Consider the following 19,978-nt stretch of genomic DNA (forward strand, 5'->3'; position numbering starts at 1 on the left):
AGAAGGGACCTTTGAGTTTCTAGTGCCATTGTCATCCTACCTCTTCCTCTTATCCGCTGCATCTCTTGTCCCTTGAACCATAACTTTGATTGCTCCACCTGTATGTTAGTGTTCACTGGGATTTTAGTAGCATAAGCAGCCGTCATCACTGATCTCATCCTTACCCCAAAGGTTACGACAAGGCTGTTTGACAATGGCTCAGCTTTTGTCCGTCACTGTGGTTTTGGTTGAAGTCTACCTTCTTCTCAGACTCTGCGCTGGAGGTAAGGGTGTTTTCCTTCCCTTCATATTATATTCACAGTACGTTAGCTTATTCATACTCATGCCTAGTCCTAAATGTATAATAGGTATTCAGATGTGCTGCTTGGAGGTAGTCTATTTGCGCCTTCTCTACGAAAACTCCATCGTTTGAGCTGTAAATTTGGACACATGCTCCTGTCCCGAGAATTTTAGGTTTATTTCGCTTTTGTGGACCTATTTTGCCAAACGCGTCACACCCGTGATTCTTCCGTTGAGAGCTTGAATAATAGACACTCCAGCCCAGTTGGTGGCGATAATGCACCTTTGCCAGTTGCAAGCAAACCACGGGCATTTCATTGAATACACAGAAGAAGCAGAAGAAGAAGCGGCGGAGTAATACCGTAAAGGTGCTGCGGTCTCACAGCACGTCCTATTAAGTCAATGGAGTTGGACAAATACTACGATAAAACCTGTTGGAATGCATCTTTTTCAGCGATTTTTGATGGAACATATCAGTGAACACCCCCTGACCACTCGGTGAGTTTCACGTCTTTGTAAACGAAAGTTTAATGTGTTTTTAGGATGGAATCTTCCAGTGCATATAGACAACCATTGTGGGGGTGGGGGGGTGAGCGAAATAAACCTAAAATTCTCGGGACAGCAGCATGTGTCCAAATTTTAATCTTAACCGTTCTATTTCATCAGATACGATCTGTAAACAGGGCTTTAAGTGTAAAATACCGAACTTGTCCTTTAAGTTTTGTTTTGTAGAAAGTCTTTCTTTAAAGTGAATTTCGTTTTGTATAAATTGTATCTTAATTTTAATCAGTGTTTCGTCAGCCAATTGCCTGGATTTAATAAATAAGAAGCAAATATAGCTGGCAATATAATCAGGACATGGAGGCGCCGGTGCGATTGCATTGCACGTGAACTGTAGCTCGTCTCATAAATGAACCGAAACTCAGCGTATAGGCTACTTGTCTCAAAGACATGAGAAATATATCTATAGAAAGCTAGAAATGTCTACTTTTTAAACAAAACAATTTAAAACGAAAAGAAACAAGACTACTCTCTGCTTATGTAATCCGTATGAATTGTACATTTCTATAGGCGCGTTGACTACTGCGAAGATGGCGAGTCAGCATTGTCAACTTCATCTTTGCAGCCGACACTGACACAAAAAAAACACTAGTTTATTAATTAACAATTAAAATGTCTCCTTGCTATATTTGACATATTCAAAATCATTACTTTTGCTGATTCTTTGTGGCAAGCTTTATGTGTGCGCTTGAGCGCATATAATAATCAAAAGTATCTCACAGTTTTACAAGAATGCCGGCGATTCAACCGCATTCTTGTGCCACTGAATACCTCAGATAGCACTTAATTAAACAAAAAACAAGAATGCAATGATTTGTTCTATACTGTGAACTCTGCATTACTTTTGATCAAATAAAGTTCAATACAATGTAATGTTGTAAATTAATAAATTGTTATATTTTCATTTGAATGTAATGAGGTATAGATGGCTGTTTTTGTGGTTAGAGTAGGTCCAGGGGGAAATCCTTCACTTTCTTAAAGGTACTAGCTGAGGCACACTGGGGGTTGGGGTTGGTTGATTGCTGTTTAGCAGGGCAGGAATCATAAGTGCTCATCTGAACGTTTCCATATGCTTAATAACGTGATGTTTACTGATGTCAAAGAAAACCGATACCTTTGTTTAATGAAAACGCCCTCCCCGAGTCAAATTAAACTGTTTTCCCAGTGAATTCTGCAGAGGCTGCTGTGATGGTTGCCTATGGACAGTCAATGAGCTGTGAAGGCAAACAGCAATAGCCGATTGCTCGGAAAGCCGATTAAGGGCACAGGGAAAAAAAAGTTTGAGTTGAAACTTGCCTACAGCTTTATATTTTAGGTCACATTGTTTATGTTAACATACTTTAACTGAATGTCTGTCAGACAATAGTTTGTGCTAAAGTTTAGAACACTGTCTGATATCTCTGATGTGTGTTTAGTCATGCCAGGGAGTTCAAAAGACATCTTTTCCATCATGACTCACTCCTGAACCATGAGCCTCTCAGAGGCCCCCCACTAAAGGAAGCTGTTGAAGTGATTGTTGCTGCTCTCTCTTCCTTTTTTAGCACATTAACAATTTCCTCTATGGCACTGTCACAATTGCTAGTGGGTATGAACTATTCCAAACACTCTGTGTTCTCCGGAAATACTTTGACCCTTTTGTGTTGTTGATCTTCAGATTTAAGCCCCTAATAAGTGTGCTCAGATTTGAGATATTACGAATGGCTTTCTTGCTGTTCCACACTGACTAAAAAAGTTAAGCAGTTCATAATTTTTTCTAATTAATTTATTAATCTAGGTTTTTTTTATTCAAAAAAATAATGTTTTTTGATGTTTTTTGAATAAATTCAAAAAAATTAAATTAATGATCTATTTTGTAATTATAAAATTACACTAAATAAATATTACCGTAAATGACTCGTTTTTTTTTTTTGATTTTGGTCATCCCAACCTGTTCAAAATTGTGAAAGGTTAGCGAATGTCAACATGATTGATAATAATGTCAATTTTGCAAACATCACTGTAAGGACGTACACACTGGCATGTAATTATTATTATTTTATTTAATAAAGGAGAGGGAATGGTCAAAAAGCAGGGCAGGAACATGCTGGTCAATTGAGTTTTAATTTTAATTAATTTATGAAACAATGAATTGTAAGTTCGGTCATATTTTTCAATTACTTTTATTGTTTTCGTTTTTTTCCTCGTGGTATCGATTCAGTGTCGGTATCGAGGTATTTTTGTCTGGTATCGTATCGTCATAATTTTGGAATCGTGACAACACTAATCCCATGCCAAAATTCAAGCGATATAACAGCAACAATATTCATCTGGATGCAGAGCAAATAAATAATTTAATCCAGACATAGATTCAACACTTGCCACTGCAGATTAAATCTGTATTTTTAATGGCCTTTTCGGTGCTGTCTTTTATTTGATTCTGATAAATACGTTTAGAGAAAGGGAAGAAGTCTTGTAACATGCCCAGTAGTCAGATTTTCAAACAGCTCAGTTTTCCTTTAGAGTTCATATTATATCTAACATCAGTGTCCTTGTCGGGGTATTTTTGTACAGATGCAGCAGAAAAGCAGGAGGTTGTTGAAACCAGAGACGCAGCATGAAGGCGAGGACATTTGACTTCTCAATGTGCTGTTGTTTCTCCCAGTGTTAGAGTTGTGTAACAGCTAGTTAAATACCTCTATGGTACATCTTTTTTACCTTGCTCATCAGATGCACCCCTGAGATGTAATTTCAGGTAGGAGTCTGCACCTCTGAAACATAATCTTCAAGAAAGAGAGAGGTGACATTGGCAACTGAAAGCCTTAGTTGCCTCCACAGTGCATTGTGTCCCCCCCACCCCCCCACGCAATTGTAGACTTCTACCTGGACTAAATAGTGAATGGGGTTAGCACTCCTCCTAGGGGAGAAGAAAACGTGTTTTAAATGCAGGCAAGCATTTAACTTGCTTTCCCTGAAGTGAACGCATTAAATGTAAATGTATGTATGTACATTTGCCCCAAAAATGACACATTGACAATTTACTCCACCAGAGCATGTGAGCGGAGTGGAGCGGGAGCGAGCGGGGAGCGCGAGCGGGCGGATCTTGGACAGAGCGCAGAGCGGCAATTTCAAAAGGACGGTGCGTCGCCCTATTTCCCGCTCCAATTCCGCTCCGCTCACGCCACGCATCAGTCAAAAAATGCGCCATGAAGAAGAAAAAACATATATAGGCATAGCCTAAGTCGCACTGGACTATAAGTCGCATTTATTTAGAAATTTATTTCACACAAAAAAAAAAAAAAAAAAAAAAAAGCAATGTTACAGATGGGACAGTTCTCCGTTACGGACGTGAGCGCTCTGACAGCGGCACTAAAAGACTGCTTTAAAACTTTCACTGAGACCTCAAACAGAAAGCACAAAGCCTGTCTTTAAATTTAATTTCGTTTTGTATTAATTGTATCTTAATTTTGATCAGTGTTTCATCAACCAATTTTCTGGATTTAATAAATAAGTAAATATATTAGAAAATAGATAATCACGACACGAAGGCGCCGGCGGGTGAACCTGGAGTTTGTCTCATAAATGAACCAAAACTCAGCGTATAGCCTACTTGCCTGACAGACCTGAGACATATAAAGCCTGAAATGTCTACTTTTAAACAGAACAATTCAAAACGAAAGAAAACAGACTGCTCTCTTGAATCCGTATGAAATGTGCATTTCTCTCTGGGGCGTTCATACTGCGAAGATCGCGAGTCAGCATCTTTCCAGCCGACACAGACATAAAAAAAATGGTTTGTTAGTAAACAATTAAAATGTCTCCTGCTATATTTTACATAATCATAATCATTAATTTTGCCGGTTCGTTGTGACAGCTTTTAGGTGCGTTATTGGCAGCACCACCCTTACATGTTACATGAACGCATCAACACCGAAAACATGGAGATTTTTTTCTTTTGGGGGCATTTTGTTTGTGTTCAGACTTTCTCAGTTGTCTTTAGGCGCGATGTTAGAGGACGCTGCTAATAAAGTTGCTAGTAGCCTATGGCCTACACATATTGGATTCACGTTTATTATTATAGGCTATTTAAAAACTTTACCCCATTTTTTATGCCGTTCGTAGGCTATCATTTTATTTTGTTGTATTTATCCGCCACACCTTGGCCGGTCCGTGAAAATATTGTCTGATATTAAACCGGTCCGTGACGCAAAAAAGGTTGGGGACCGCTACAAGTGATATACATGTAGATTTTTTTCCTTTTTTGGAGCGAGCGGGGGGCGATTTGAGTGGAGCGCGAAGCAAACTGCGTTGAGCACTGAGCGAAAATGAGCGGAGCGGCCTGATGTAGCTTTGAGCGGGGGAGCGGAGGGGTGAACAGTTCCGTGAGCGATGAGCGGAGATTCTCACCGCTCCACTCCGCTCATATGCTCTGTACTCCACTATATCGACTTAAAGGTGAACTAAGTAACTTTTTTTTACCTTAACTGAACAGCTTAGGAGTCATTGGAATGGTTATATTACTTATTTCGGGTTGAATGGTGGTCGTTTCGCACCCCCCTGGTGCCCGTGAGCGGAAAATACGCACTTGCAACTTTGAGCCGGCGGGCCGCCGGCCGCTGCGTCAGGAAGTCTCGCGTGATATCAGATCTGGCGATGTAAACAATTGCTTTACGGCCAAAAGAAATCTGCTAAAATGCTGTCATTATTGCGCTCCCTCACGCTGTTCGAACCCGAATGAAGAAGACGTTTTAAAGAATGTCCCATCTGCTTTGATGTCGCTGATCTATAGCCTCTGGTGTCTGAGAATCAACAACGAGTTTTTACAACAGTGTTGTCAAATATCTATTCCGAAGCTGTGGGGGGAGCTCTAGAGAGAAACCTGCGAGCAAAAAGCGAGAATACAGCGAAGAAGTCCCGAAGCTACTGAGTGCTGCTTTAATTCAATTATATTTTAATTGACGTTAGTATTCATTACTTCCAGATGAAGGTTTCTGCTCCTTGAAACTACCATTTCAAGTACCATGTGTGAGGATTGAACATAAACAATTAATGTTAAATGCGATATAGTCTTGTCAGTGAAACAGTGAATTACTCTGAATTATACCATTTCCCTTCAACTTTACTGTGGACTCAAATCTACTAGAGAGAAAGAGAGTGTGTATCTGCTTGAGTCTCATTATGGGGGAATGCTCTGCCAGACCTCAGACTCCACTGTAACCAGTGGCAGAATTAGGCACACATGTGAATGTGGAGGCTCTTCTGGGCCCCTGACACATCAATCATCACCCACAACCAGTCACAGTCCAGCAGTGGCAGTCAGGAAGAGTACTTTACATCTTTAAAAAAAAAAAAAGTTACATCTTTTCGTTTGAAAGTTTTGAAATCCTAACATTGTTGCAAGTTACACTTTCTGCCACTCCCATAGATTTTTATACAGTTGGAGTGAAAACCAGATCCTTCAATCCAAAAGTCATTCCTCAAACACTGACCCTGAGTAGAGAATAGAGGGAAAAAAGGAGTAAAGCGTGATGGAGAAGAGATCCCCAGGGTTTCTCTTTGGGACTTTGCCCATTTGATCATCATTGTCCAGCCTTCTCCTAATGCGAAATTTTCCTGCTGGCCCTGTGCATCAGGGTCTGTCTTCATAAAGGGGGACTGTCTCCCTTAGCCTGGGCTCAAGGCCACACAACCTCTTACATATGCTTTATGAGTAACTCAATTACAGAAATGACCTCATTGAAATCCCTTGCGAGCAGTTGAATGAGATTAAGTCTAGACTAATAGACTAGACTAATAATTCTCTTTAAGAGTTGATTTTTATAGTTTAGTATAGTAACATGAGACAGTGTGTTTGATCTACTTAAGAAAGTAAGTTATGGAGTCTGTCCGCACCCTGAACGAGAGCACTTGAGAGACTGAATGCGTCATTTAGTGTGCGGTCTAGAATCGTGTCAGACTGAGCGTATCAAAGGCAACGTCTCGCAGCTTCACAAGCTTTATCTGGACTTTTAACTGCACTGCCTCCACCAGCTCTGTTTTCTCAGGGTGTTTCTCCAGCACCCTTGTTTGTGTTGTGATCGACTGTAGTGGTGCACGATATATCGGCCGCCGATATAATATCGTCCGATATGGTCATTTTTTTACACATCGGTATCGTTCCGATGTCAAAATATGGCCGATGTGAACAGGCCGATATTTGACGTGTGAAGTTGAAGATGAAGTTGACGATGCTGACTCGCGCATCTTAGCAGTAGTGAACGCGCCTGAGAGAAATACACATTTCATACAGATGACATAAGCAGAGAACAGTCTGTTTTCTTTCGTTTTGAATTGTTCTGTTTAAAAATAGACATTTCAAGCTTTCTATATATGTCTCCGGTCTGTGAGGCAAGTAGGTTTCGGTTAATTTATGAGACGCGCTCCAGGTTCACGTGCCGTCGCCTCCATGTCCTGATTAAATATTTTCTACTATATTTAGTTGTAAATTGCAATTGCAATGGCAATTGGTTGATGAAACATTGATCAAAATTAAGATACAATTAATACAAAACGAAATTAAATTTAAATACAGGCTTTGTGCTTTCTGTTTGAGGTCTCTGTGAAAGTTTTAAATCAGTCTTCTAATGGCGCTTTCAGAGAGCTCACGTCCATAACGGAGAACTGTCCCATCCGTAACATTGTTAACGCAGTCCAGTGCGACTTATGTTTTTTTCCTCTTCATGACACATTTTTGACTGATCGTTTTTTGACTCGTAGATATTTGAATATATTGCTTGATATTTGATACCCGTTCGAATTAGATTTTTCTCAAAAGTGACAGCACGTGTGATTTGTGGATTACTGATAAGCGCGAGTCTGGAGTAACAGGCGTTTATTTATTCATTCTCAGTGTTGAGAAACGTAGCCTTCATGTGTTACGTTATTGTGTTAATAATAACTAAAGTAGCCTACCTAATTATGTTACATATTTATTTTGTATGAAAACTAGCGCGTTCGTTACTTATGGATTAAAAAGTAGGCTACCGTTGTATCAGTGCTGTGCGAGCTCTCTCTCACACAAACACGGACGCGCGCACACAGAGAGAGAAGATAATTGTAAAATGAAAAATTGACGGGCTAAGTTTAAATTTTGTTCTTGCTTGTTTTTTTCTGTCAAAATGTCAGAAAGCATTTTGTATTATCCATCCGTGTTTTTAAAATTCGTTAAATGACGGACGTTTTACTGTTAACACAGCCCATATGTCGGATTCGTCTTAAAGCCTACTTGTTGTTATTTTTAGAATAAGTGATTCGTTATGCTATTATTGGACTCCTGTCTATTCATTGTCAACTGTTTTCTATAAATATGTTTGTATTGGCTAACATTTCGCAAAGACAGTACGTCACAAATAGAAGCCCTTTTCCCTGTGGTTAATTTTTAGTATCATATTTGGATATTGGAATAATAAATTAAGTAGCCTATCTTAATTGTACATTGTTAATTGTTCCTGTTTTTTTTGTGTTTTTTTACTGTTTTCTAAGGGTTTATTAATTTTAGACAAGTTGACCAGCACACATTATATGCAATGCAATATAATGCATGTGTGTCGTATATGTGACATATTTTGCACACAGGTAAAGGTGCCCAATATCAGTAATTTCTAAAGTAAAAAAAAAAAAAGTTTTGGAAAATAGCTCTTTATTTGATAATCATTCAAATTTGTTTTCTATACAGAGATATCGACATCGGTAAATATCGGTATCGGCCATAACAACAATATTAATATCGGTTATCGGTATCGGCCACAATTTTCACATCGGTGCATCACTAATCGACTGTCTTGCTAATGTTTCCTGCTGTCACGCATTCTGTCTTTGACCCCTTAATGTTTCTTCTTGCGCTTGAACGTTTAAATTGGCAAGGCTTAAATGAGTTTAGTTTAAACACAGATAACAACGTGTGCTGTTCAGGTCTCGCCTGCACTCACGAGCTATCAACACTCGGGTGATGACGGCGTAAATGACTGGTCGTGTTCGAGCATACATCACTCGCATTGAACAAAGTTTACAAAGAGTGACTGTTTTGTCCACCTTTTTGATCATCACTGTCGTAAGGTATTGGGAAGCCAGGAATTTATTGGGAAGTCTGTTTTACGCGTTATTTTCAACAAACCATATTATAGTTGCGTCGTCACACTTTTTGTTTGGGTGCACAGTACCCACAGCTTGGTAGTGTTTCAAACTGTTTAATAAAAGGTGTTTCAAACTGATTAAAAAAAGGGATTCAAATAGATAACTTGGGAGTCACCGATTCATTAAAAGTAAACGTTTGTGAATTTGATATCAGTGGTTGTGATGTATGTTTATTATTGCATGCTGCCAGCGAAGACAACGCAGTAAAATGCAGTTTCCGACCCTTTTAACTTGCTACATTTAATTCAACTAAGAGCTAAATATGTTTTCTTTTGCCGTGGCACTTTAGATTCAACAGCGGCGCAGCAAACGCTGCTGTGATATGCTTAAACAGGCTAGGAAAAGTAAATGTTCTTCATTGTACCATATTTCGAGCAGCATTTCCTACAGACTGCCTGTTCTTTTAGGTTCATGCTGTTTATATTGAGTTTGGTGTACTCATCAATCACATTTTCAGTGCATGTACATAGTAGGCGATCCATTGAATTATGCAGTGAATTGAAGATCAGAAGCTCCTTTATCTTGCCCAGCTCTCTATTTAATCACAGAGTCCTAATAGAATTAGTCCAAGAGGAGAGTCCAGTCTAATTGTAAGATAGGCAGCACACGGAGAGGCTGTACAAGACAGACTCGTAATGGGATCTGAGGATGGAATGCAGCTGATAAAGCGAGTGCCGTGTCACCCTGCCGCCCAATCTCTCAAACTGCTGCTTTGTGAGTGATTAGCTGTTTTACCGACAAGTCTAGACTGGAACATCTGCAATGGAGTCATGCTCAACAGAAAGCTACAGCAGTACATACTCATGCACTGTGACAGGATAAGAAGACACTGGGAGATCAGTAGAGACATGTCTCAGAGGCCTTTATTTCAACTGAAATTCAGATAGAAAGGTATGAAAAATAAATGTTTGTGAGGGTGTGAAACAGAAAGGGAGGTGGTGATCTGGATGTATGCTAGTTGGTTTGGATTTGAACAGGAGCAGGAGCAGGTTTGCTGTCACAAATACAGAGGGGGAGCAAAGGATGAGAAATAATAAAGGCAGGCTTTATTGAGGATTGTCACAACACCGACATTTCAGTAATCAATATTTTAATGATTATCAATTAGCCTAAATTTCAGTTCTATACCAGACTAATGTGCTTTTAAAATTAAACCAGTATTATATAGACCGAAGTTTGAATTAAATATTTCTTCAACATTTATTATTCAAGTAAATATTAAATGACCTGTTTGAATTAACAGCATGTGCCTTTGACTGTTTACATGAACAGCCACATTACTCACAAAATGAGGGTTCAAAAGCAGCCGACTATCGCCAGAACAGGCTACTGAATTGAGTACTCTGCACTCTTGCAAAAATGCTTTTTGTTTTGTGTGTCTGTGCACCTAGCTTGTCATTGATTGTGTCTTGTCACTTACAGCAGGGCAGAACCCTGACCATGTGCTGCAGGGCACTGGAGTGAAGCCTGGCTCAGACTCCAGAAGGCCCGGGGATGATTCTACTGTGGCACCAGAAGATGCTGCCCGCTTCCTTAGCTGCCACTGCTTAGGTCACTGCCCTGATGACGCCAAGAACAACACCTGCGAGTAAGTGTCACAGGCTATGGCACCGTTTTAAGTGATCATTGTTTAATGTGATTATATGTTTGTGCTTTGTTTATATGTATAAAAAATTTTTTTTTTTAAAAACGTTTTCTTTGAAACCCAACAGGACAAATGGTCAGTGCTTCGCCATCATTGAAGAAGATGAAAATGGAGTGGGGATCTTAAGCTCAGGCTGTATGAAATATGAAGGCTCTCACTTTCAATGCAAGGTAAGGAACGTTGTGTCTCTCAAGTGTCTTGCTCTTTGACTTGCATGATTAAATATCATACTTTGTAAGTTTTACTCACTTGAGAAATGGATTTTTCACAGGATTCGCAGTTTGCACAGCCACGTCGAACCATCGAGTGCTGCCAGTTTGACTTTTGTAACCGAGACCTAAAGCCAGAGTTACCGCCTCGAGACTCGGGTAAGCTTCAGTACTATCTGCCTGGCAGTTGTATGGCATTGTAAGGTTATTTTCTGTGAAGGATTACAGATTGTTGATTTAAACCTTTTAGCAGGGTAACATTATCTAGCTAGCTTAAATAGATTGCAGTGAAAATTGTCAGAATAACTTGTAGTCTATGAAGCATCAAAAACATTTATCAATTAAAAATGTTTTATATCGTGTGACAATTTTGCAGCAAAACTGTTTGAACACTACTGTTCAAATGTTTTAAGTCAGTAAGGATTTTTGTTTTTTTTGTTTTGAAAGGCATTAATACTATTGTTCAGCAAGGTTGTATTAAATTGATCAAAAAGACATTCAAAATGTTACAAAAGATTTCAATAAAAAAAAAAAAGCTCTTATTGATCATTGATGAATCAGAAAAAAAAATGTATATCTCTTTGTTTTATTATTTAATCAGTCATAGAATTAAGACAAAAATGTCATGTTTTCCACAAAAATATTAAGCAGTACAACTGTTTTCAACATTATTGATTATATATGTTTCTTGAGCAGCAAATCAGCATATTAGAATGATTTCTGAAGGATCATGTGACACTGAAGAATGGAGTAGTGATGCTGAAAATTGCTTTTCCATCACAGGAATAAATTACATTTTAAAATATATTAACAGTTAAATGATTACATTTGCTCATTTATATTGTTGGCAGAGCAAGTAAAAATCTGAACAGGCCTGCTGATTGAGCCCTGGCTAACCTAATGCTTTAATGATGGACGTGTTTTCTCTTGATCTCTTTACAGTACCACAAGACCCTCACTGGCTGGCCTTCCTCATTTCAGTGTCTGTGTGCTTCTGCACCCTCATCTGTGTCACTGTCATCTGTTATTACAGGTGAGATCATGACCGCACTGAAGCTCCAAACATACTGAAGCTCTTACAAAAAAAAAAAAGCTACTTGTGTTGTGGCCTGTTTTCCCACATCACTGAACTGTAACCTTAACGCTGCTGTGTTTTTGCACAGCACCTTTGAAAACACATGCCACCCACATCATGGCCTGTTGTTGTTGAAAGACAAACACTTATGTTACTGCAAGTAGGGGCAAGACTCTATACCTTGGGTACACAACTGGGAAAAAGTTTGCCTTTGTAACAAATTAATATTTTGTTTGTGTCTGTTTACTGAACTATCTGTTTAAAAAAAAAAGGAGTCAGGAAAGAGCTCTCTGATGTCAGGTATGGATGTAAAAAAAGACTGTGCCCTGTCCTCAGGTATAAGTGGCAGACAGAGAGGCAGCGCTACCACAGAGACCTGGAGCAGGATGATGCCTTTATCCCAGCAGGAGAATCTCTGAAAGAGCTCATCAACCAGTCTCAAACCTCAGGCAGTGGTTCTGGGCTCCCCCTGCTGGTGAGAAATCAGAAATGCAGACTGTAGGATTTTAGTATCAACAGCTTGTTTTTTCACAGTTCCTATTCACATTTTACAGGTGCAGCGCACCATTGCCAAGCAGATCCAGACAGTGCGTCTTATTGGAAAAGGGCGATATGGAGAGGTGTGGCTTGGTCGATGGAGGGGGGAGAAGGTAGCAGTGAAAGTGTTCTTTACTCGAGAGGAGGCCAGCTGGTTCAGAGAGACAGAAATCTACCAAACTGTGCTCATGAGACACGAGAACATACTAGGTACACTTCATATCATTCAAGATTGTGTAGTGTTTTTAATTGTGTATCAATTCCATGTTTTCCTATATGACGTGATTTTCTTCATTTGCCCGAAGGCTTCATTGCTGCTGACATTAATGGCACTGGAGCCTCTACGCAGCTGTACCTGATCACAGACTACCATGAGAACGGCTCTCTGTATGACTATTTGAAGTTCACCACTCTGGACACACAGGCCTTGCTCAGACTGGCCTACTCTGCAGCCTGTGGCCTGTGTCACCTGCATACAGAGATCTACGGCACGCAGGGAAAACCAGCCATCGCTCACAGAGACCTGAAGAGCAAGAACATCCTCATAAAGAAAAACGGCACCTGTTGCATCGCTGACCTCGGGCTTGCTGTGAAATTCAACAGGTGCTTTGTCACTTTGCATTCATTTTAAAAGCTAGTTTTAAGTGGTTTGTTCAGTCATTATGAGGAAGTAAAACATTTTTTTTGTCTCAGTGACACAAATGAAGTGGACGTCCCACTGAGCACACGTATGGGGACCCGACGCTACATGGCTCCAGAAGTCCTGGACGAGACTCTGAATAAGAACCACTTCCAGGCCTACATCATGGCAGACATCTACAGCTACGGACTGATTATATGGGAAATGGCCCGACGCTGTCTCACTGGAGGTATTTATAAGACAATGAATAGAAGTCAAATTTCTTTTGTTTTGCTTTATAAATGTTTATATGAAGAGTTTCCAAGCCATGTCCTTTTAAGGTCAAAATGAAATGGAAATTCAACCTATTTTCTAAATGCATCTTAATGAACTTATTGGGAACCATTCATCCGTGTTTTTAATTTGAATTAAATTGTTAAATCTTAAGATTCTTTCTGATGACGTATGCCGGACTTCTCTAGTAATTTAGTCACCTTAAACTCCGCCCCTTTCTTACAGTCAACCGCAAGCTTACATTCAGATCTGCCTCCATCCAATCAACAACTGATGAATTGAACCAAGCCCTAAGAATATATATTTTTGATAATTCGTTTCACTCAGATGTACAATACAATACAATACAAAATAAAAGATCTGTCACTTCTTCCGTTACATCACAACTTTTTAATATTTTGTTCTAAAGCTGTCTAAAATGAAAACGGCTCCTGTTGTGGATGTTTACAGAATTCAAACAGTAATTCATGAATACATCCATTGATTGTTTCCTAGGTATTGTTGAGGACTATCAGCTACCATATTATGAGATGGTGCCTTCAGACCCGTCTTATGAGGATATGCTAGAGGTTGTGTGTGTCAAAGGACTGCGGCCCACCGTATCCAATAGATGGAACAGTGATGAGGTGAGTCAGCAAGCAGTATCTGACCAGCAGATGGCAGTATATTTACAGATTATAATTGCAGAATCTTTACAGATTTAATGAAGATTTTTTAGCTTTGCATAGGAACTTGAGGTCATAAATATGTACTGAAGAGAAATGTATGTCGTGATCTGAGAAGAGTTTGTCTCCCTAGTGCTCGAGGGCCATGTTGAAGCTGATGTCAGAATGCTGGGCCCACAATCCTGCATCACGCCTGACCATCCTACGAGTCAAGAAGACTTTGGCAAAAATGGTGGAATCTCAAGACATTAAAATCTGATCAGCAGAGTGGCTTTTATTTAGTTTTTGACATCATTGTCCCCTTCAGGAGAAACAAGCTCTCTTCTTCTGTAGGATCAGACATGTTGACTTTGCTGCTTTCTGTGAAAGCTGTATCATTGTGAAGTTGGATCAGAGGATTGCTACAACAGACAAAAACACTAGAGTGGGACCTTCTGGAGATTTTGGGAGAGATAAAGTAAACCCCACTGCCTTAAAATACACTCAGTTGTTCTGAATATGTTTCTTTAGATTCTGGGATAAACCTCCTGCCATATGGATTAAATGCTGTTGACTTCTCATGGAAATCTGTGTAAAGCATACTGTGATTTAATGTATGACATGTAAATATATTATAGGAGTAGATGTACTGAAAACAGCAAAACGATATACTATCAATATAATCTCGTCCAGTTAACAGCCGTTGTAGACTTATCTAGAGGAATACTATCTGTGCCTCTTGCAGCCTAATGTGTGGCTTTTAAAAATCTGAATTCAGCTATATAGTACTTCTTCTCTATACATGTTCTCTGATAATAATGTTTCTTTATGAAATAACAAGACCCCGACAGAAGGTTAAAGATAAATGATGCATGCCATTCATGATTTTGTTGCATGAACAATATATTGTTTGCAATGTTTAAAGCATGCCAGTTTTACCATCCTCAGAATAGAAAACATTCTCAATTGAATCTTTCACTTTTTTGACCATATTTTTAAAAAGTAAGCCAGCTGTCAAAACAGCTCATTTTAATTAGGTTAGAAAACTGTTCATACTCACTGATGTTTGCAGTCGAGTGGGATCTCCCGGTAGCAGTGATTTGGCAACCTTGAACACCACTTCAGAGTTGCCAATACTCAGTGTAGTGTTTGTGGGGGTGATATGTGCTTTCTGGTTGGCGTGATAGTTGATACATTCCTGAGTTTCCTTCATTCAGAGAAGCTGGGTCTTTTTTTTTTTCTTGGTACAGGATGCTATCAGTATGAATGTGACTTGGTTTAAAGTGCAAACTTTTGAGGATTTGGTGATATTCTGATCATATATCTTTGCCAATTTGAATAATCATGTTTTAAACACTGTTTATGTTTTTGAGGTGCCTGAAGTTGAAGGGTATGACTGTAAGTAACATCTGTTTGTCATCATTGCTTAATATTTCACTTGGGGCTGCCAAAATATGGTCTTGTAATAATAATAACTGGTATAGTCCAAAATACACATTATTGTTACATAACATGTTTACAGAACTCCCATGCAGATTTAATTTTATTATTCCTTTAAAAAATGCAGTGTTGTAACCCAGAATACTTGTTTATTATTCTTAGTGCCATTGAAAAGAACAGTGCGATTTGTTAATAGTAACAAAACAACAATCCACAATCGCTCTTTACACCAATATCTGGGCCCTTAAAGACAGGAAGTGTGAATGTACAATGCTGTGATAATGTCCGTGCCAGACTAAGGTGCTTTGTCACGATTTTAGTACAGTATGCCCTGAAATGCCAAAAGGGCATCTTGATTAATACAAAATGTCAAGGTTACTGACATGCTTATAAAATTATTACAAATATTCTGAAAATAAATAATAGATCTAAGAAAGGAAACACTCACCTCAGTGTGGTTAACTTCAACATACAGTACAATATGCTAGAGAAACACAAAATTTACTATACAAGTAATTTAAAATTGAATGTGTGAAACTTCTTTATATCAAATGCATTTCTTTGCTGAGTTTCAAATGGACCGTCAAGTTAGCATTTGATTGCTCTAAAGAAAGAGAAATCCTCTCATTGTGACTATTCCAATGGTTTTGCATCCATCCCTAATGGCTTCTGTTTTTTTCCCGAAAACCGACTATACACCTCCTAACCATAATCAGAGCCATGAAGTATGTTGATAGGACATGAGTTTTACCACACTGTATATATGCCTGTAGATATGTCAATGTGCTTTACCATAGTATCACCCAGCCCACTTCTGTGTAATATATTAAAAAATCTTTAGTGTCTAATTTGTTAAAATGTTTTTGTTTTATTTAACCACATGTGGAAAGGGTGCCTTATAAGTAGGCCTCATACTATGTATAATATTTGTCCATGTAATCTTTTAAAAAATATAATTTTAGTACACCATTTTTTTTCTGTGGTTTTGATGTGTCTTATATTTTACAGAAAATGTACAATATCTTGGAATCTATTTAGAGCACAGAGTATGTAAGGAATATAATGTAGTTGTCACATTGAAGCCAAATGTAAGAGTTCTGATATTCCACCAAACAGGGCCACATCATCTAAATCTCACTACTTGCAAACAGTGCTCAATGTCTCAATAACCTTCCCCTATTAATAACAACATGAGCTGTTGTTTAAGTCTCTCAGATCCTGAAAGAAAAATTTAAATGGTGGCCAGTGCAACTAAAAAAAGGTTATTTCAGTCTTTTTGCACCTTTAGAGTGTTGCATGTTCTCAGGTGGTCTGCAGCATTAGTAGGCCAGCAAATGTGTTATCTTGCGGGTTGTTGCGCTCTATGGTTCCCTGTACCAGGTCAAGACGGAGTTCCTCTCCTTGGTCCATCTGCAGGATACAGACACGTGTTGCAGGTGCACCCAACTTCCTCGGGCTCTGCCGTAAGGAGGCAGCTACCACTCCACCTCTCTTTAATTGAGCCAGAGCAGGGCCTGGTCCAAAGTCCAGTGTCACCACAAAGAGATAGGCACCAGAAGTAGGAGCAAGGAATATGCCTGTTTTTGGTGAGTATAACTGTCCATGATTTAGGGCCACATTTTCGAAAAGGATTGTGCCAGATCCGTTAGTACCTTCTGTACTGCTGGCCAGGAACATAATTGGTCTATCTGGGAGTTGACGAAGCACTGTTTGGAATAAAATAATGGTAAGGTATTAAAATATGAATGCTGAGAGGTAGGAAAAAGGGGACATGATAGTGCAATTACAAATTACTTTCACTGGGGGTGCTCTTGTCATACAAATGAAACCAACTAGCCTGTACTCTAGTCTAGATTCAATATGATTAGTCTAGATTCAATATTGTTTTTTTGTCATAAAGTGCAGTGCTTTAACAGAGTAACCCCTGAGGTGACATTTGCAGGAAAAAAAATGTATTCATGAAAAAGAAGAGAAATTATTCAGAGTTTGAATAGTATTACAAGATACTACGTTTAAATATCATTTTCTTACCTGTATACTCCAGTGATGCATCTCTCTTGCTGCGGAAATTCACTCGGTCCCCCCTGTCTGCTCTCTTCTTTTGTTTCTTGTTTTGTTGCTTTGCTTCCTTTCTCTTAATCAAAGCTGACAATTTATCCAAATCCACCGACACCTCAGAGTCAGCAAGTCCCTCTGTGTTACTGAAAATGCCATTAAAAACTCCAAGATGGGTCTCTAGGTCCTTACGCAAAGTATCCACCTCGGCCTGCAGTTCCACCTCCACACCACCAGCGGCAGCAGTTTTATTGCAGTTGCAGCAAGAAGGACAACGATATTCCTCAAGCCGTTTGATGTGAGCTTCAAGCTCTTTTACCGTTTTCTCTAAAGTCCAGAAGTCATCATCAGAGTACTCCAGCTGTTCCTCGGGCAGGTCAAATTTATCATCCCCACGTCTCCTTTTGACGCCCACCGAGGCCCAGTCTGCAAGCACAGAGGGCTCATCTGCTGCTGTCACCTGGGAGGTAGCAGAGTTCACCATTGAGGCTGAGCTGAGGCTGTGTCCATTGATCTGCTCTTGCATGGTTCTAATGCTTTCCCTCAATACTGGAATAGAGTAACGTCTCTGGTCGTGATCAGACCACTCCAAGTACTCCAGCACCTCTTCCCCAAGCAAAATCTCTAGCACATCAGAGTGACGAACGGCATCCTGAAGCAATGTGTTAAAAATGCTATGGAGGTGCTCAATCTTCTCGACCTTGCCCCTGTCCAGCTCCTGGAGTGTTTCAATGTCCTGCTTGTTGTCCTGGAAAGAGACCTGGAGCTGGGTCACATTGTGCTGTAACATTCTGCTCTTTTCCTGCTCAAAAGCAAGGGACCGTTGCACATTCAATAACCCTAGTTTGAGATCTTCCACGGATGGAACCCAAGCACCATTGTCCTTATTGTCCAACATCTCCTGTGCCTCACGCTCCCGGGCCAGCTTGTTTTCATTCGCTATCTCCATCACATTAGCTACACTTTGTTCCAACTGGGTCACAGATACTCCAAGAGCGATACAGTCACATTCCCCACTTGCTGAACTTATATTCTTATAATACTCTGTATAAAGATAATCAACATCGGTTTCCATCTCCTGCAGGGCACTCCGGAGAACACTGATGTTGCTGCTCAGCTCATTAATACGGTCAAGTACTTCTACCTTCGCTGCCTCTACCTCCAAACCAGTCTCCATAAACTGAACCTGGCTGTTACGGCCAGTCTGGACAATTTTGTTGTCCAGATCTGACCAATCATCCCGGAGGTCCTTGATTTTTGCAGTCACTTGTTCGTGGCCTTCAATCAAGGTACTAAGTCTAACTGTGTTGTTGATGACTTTGTTGTCCAAACGCGTGATGGCCTCCCATACAGCTGAGCTATCATGAGGCTGACTCTGTGTGGAATCGACCTTATTTTCAGGCCGAATCTTCTGAAATTCCTCGTCCAGCCTCTCTTGCTCCTGTATCACTTCAGACATTGATGTGTTCAGAGACTGGAGATTTACCTAAAGCAAGATATACACATTCAGTACAATGTTATGCATGCACAAAAATCATCTGAGGTTGTTTGAGGTTGAGTAAAAATTCTGACCTGCAACATCTTTTGGTGACGTTTGATTTTGACGTCTATGTCCATCTTGAAATTTGTCATGTTGTAGTGCATCATGGTTTGCTGCGCATGGAGCCTCGCTTCTACCTCATGGCGATGGTTGTGAAACTGAGCTTTTACCTCCTCCAGTTTCTGTAAACTATCCCTCACCTTATCCTCAACAGCCTCCTGTAGATTGTGCTCCTCACCACCAACCTCTAGAGGCTCAGCGACCCTTCCCTGCCCCTGATCATGTCGGAGTTGGGCCATGTCCCGCTGCAAACCCTGCACCTCCTGAAAGAGCCGTTCCAGGGTTAGATTGAAATTCTCCAACACAGGCTGCAGCTGAGACATCACAGCTTCTTTCAAGATCGGCAGGAGCCCGTAAGATGATTCAGGGTGAGGAACGCCTTCATTTACAGCATAAGGGTCTGAAAAAAGATGGACAGATATCTGCTAGACATGTGGGGGCTCATTTATAAAATGTTGCATAGAAACCGTCCTACATTTGATCTTACGATCATTTCTCATAATGTGCGTACATGTGATTCAGAGAACAAACGTACGCACAGAAAACGTGCGTACGCCTCTTTCAGATGTAAAATGTATAAATCGCAAATGATCTTGAAATTGTGCACAGCTGAATGCTTTCAGATCTCAGCCTTGTAAACGCCCCCAAATTAATGTCATAACAGAGCACCAGTCAACATCTAAATCCTTCACTGGAGAACGACAAGAGTCAAGAATTGCTTAGATTTCCAAATACCTGCAATACTCCGACTCTCTACCACAAGGAAAAGTGCTTACTTCTGCTTAGACAATGATGTGGCTCTAAGCACGTTTCCACATCAAAGACTGTTTTGATAAATATTGACGTTGGCATGGATTTTAGTGTACACACAC

At 39.8% G+C, this 19,978-nt stretch overlaps 2 protein-coding genes across 3 annotated transcripts in view; one reads left to right on the forward strand and one right to left on the reverse strand.

Annotated features, from left to right (window-relative positions):
• Positions 1 to 16,299, forward strand: bmpr1aa (bone morphogenetic protein receptor, type IAa). Its single transcript, XM_082154149.1, has 11 exons — positions 1 to 263; positions 10,411 to 10,576; positions 10,701 to 10,803; positions 10,905 to 11,001; positions 11,785 to 11,875; positions 12,254 to 12,392; positions 12,472 to 12,664; positions 12,760 to 13,057; positions 13,148 to 13,323; positions 13,863 to 13,993; positions 14,166 to 16,299. The coding sequence occupies exons 1-11, from the start codon at positions 194 to 196 to the stop codon at positions 14,289 to 14,291; spliced, it is 1,590 nt and encodes a 529-aa protein (XP_082010275.1). The 5' UTR covers positions 1 to 193; the 3' UTR covers positions 14,292 to 16,299.
• mmrn2a (multimerin 2a) overlaps positions 15,581 to 19,978 on the reverse strand; it is a 16,104-nt gene continuing 11,706 nt past the window's right edge. Inside the window, exons 6-9 of one of the 2 annotated variants that reach the window (XM_082154112.1) lie at positions 19,079 to 19,506; positions 17,574 to 18,992; positions 17,483 to 17,540; positions 15,581 to 17,157 (exon numbers count right to left, since the gene is read on the reverse strand). In XM_082154112.1, the coding sequence (XP_082010238.1) occupies positions 16,754 to 17,157; positions 17,483 to 17,540; positions 17,574 to 18,992; positions 19,079 to 19,506 (2,309 nt within the window). In that variant the 3' untranslated portion in view covers positions 15,581 to 16,753. Of the gene's footprint in view, positions 17,158 to 17,482; positions 18,993 to 19,078; positions 19,507 to 19,978 lie in introns of both variants that reach the window. The other variant, XM_082154111.1, reaches the window with a different exon arrangement.

The sequence above is a fragment of the Leuciscus leuciscus genome (genome assembly GCF_965113295.1).
Source record: "Leuciscus leuciscus genome assembly, chromosome: 22".
NCBI lineage: Eukaryota > Metazoa > Chordata > Actinopteri > Cypriniformes > Leuciscidae > Leuciscus > Leuciscus leuciscus.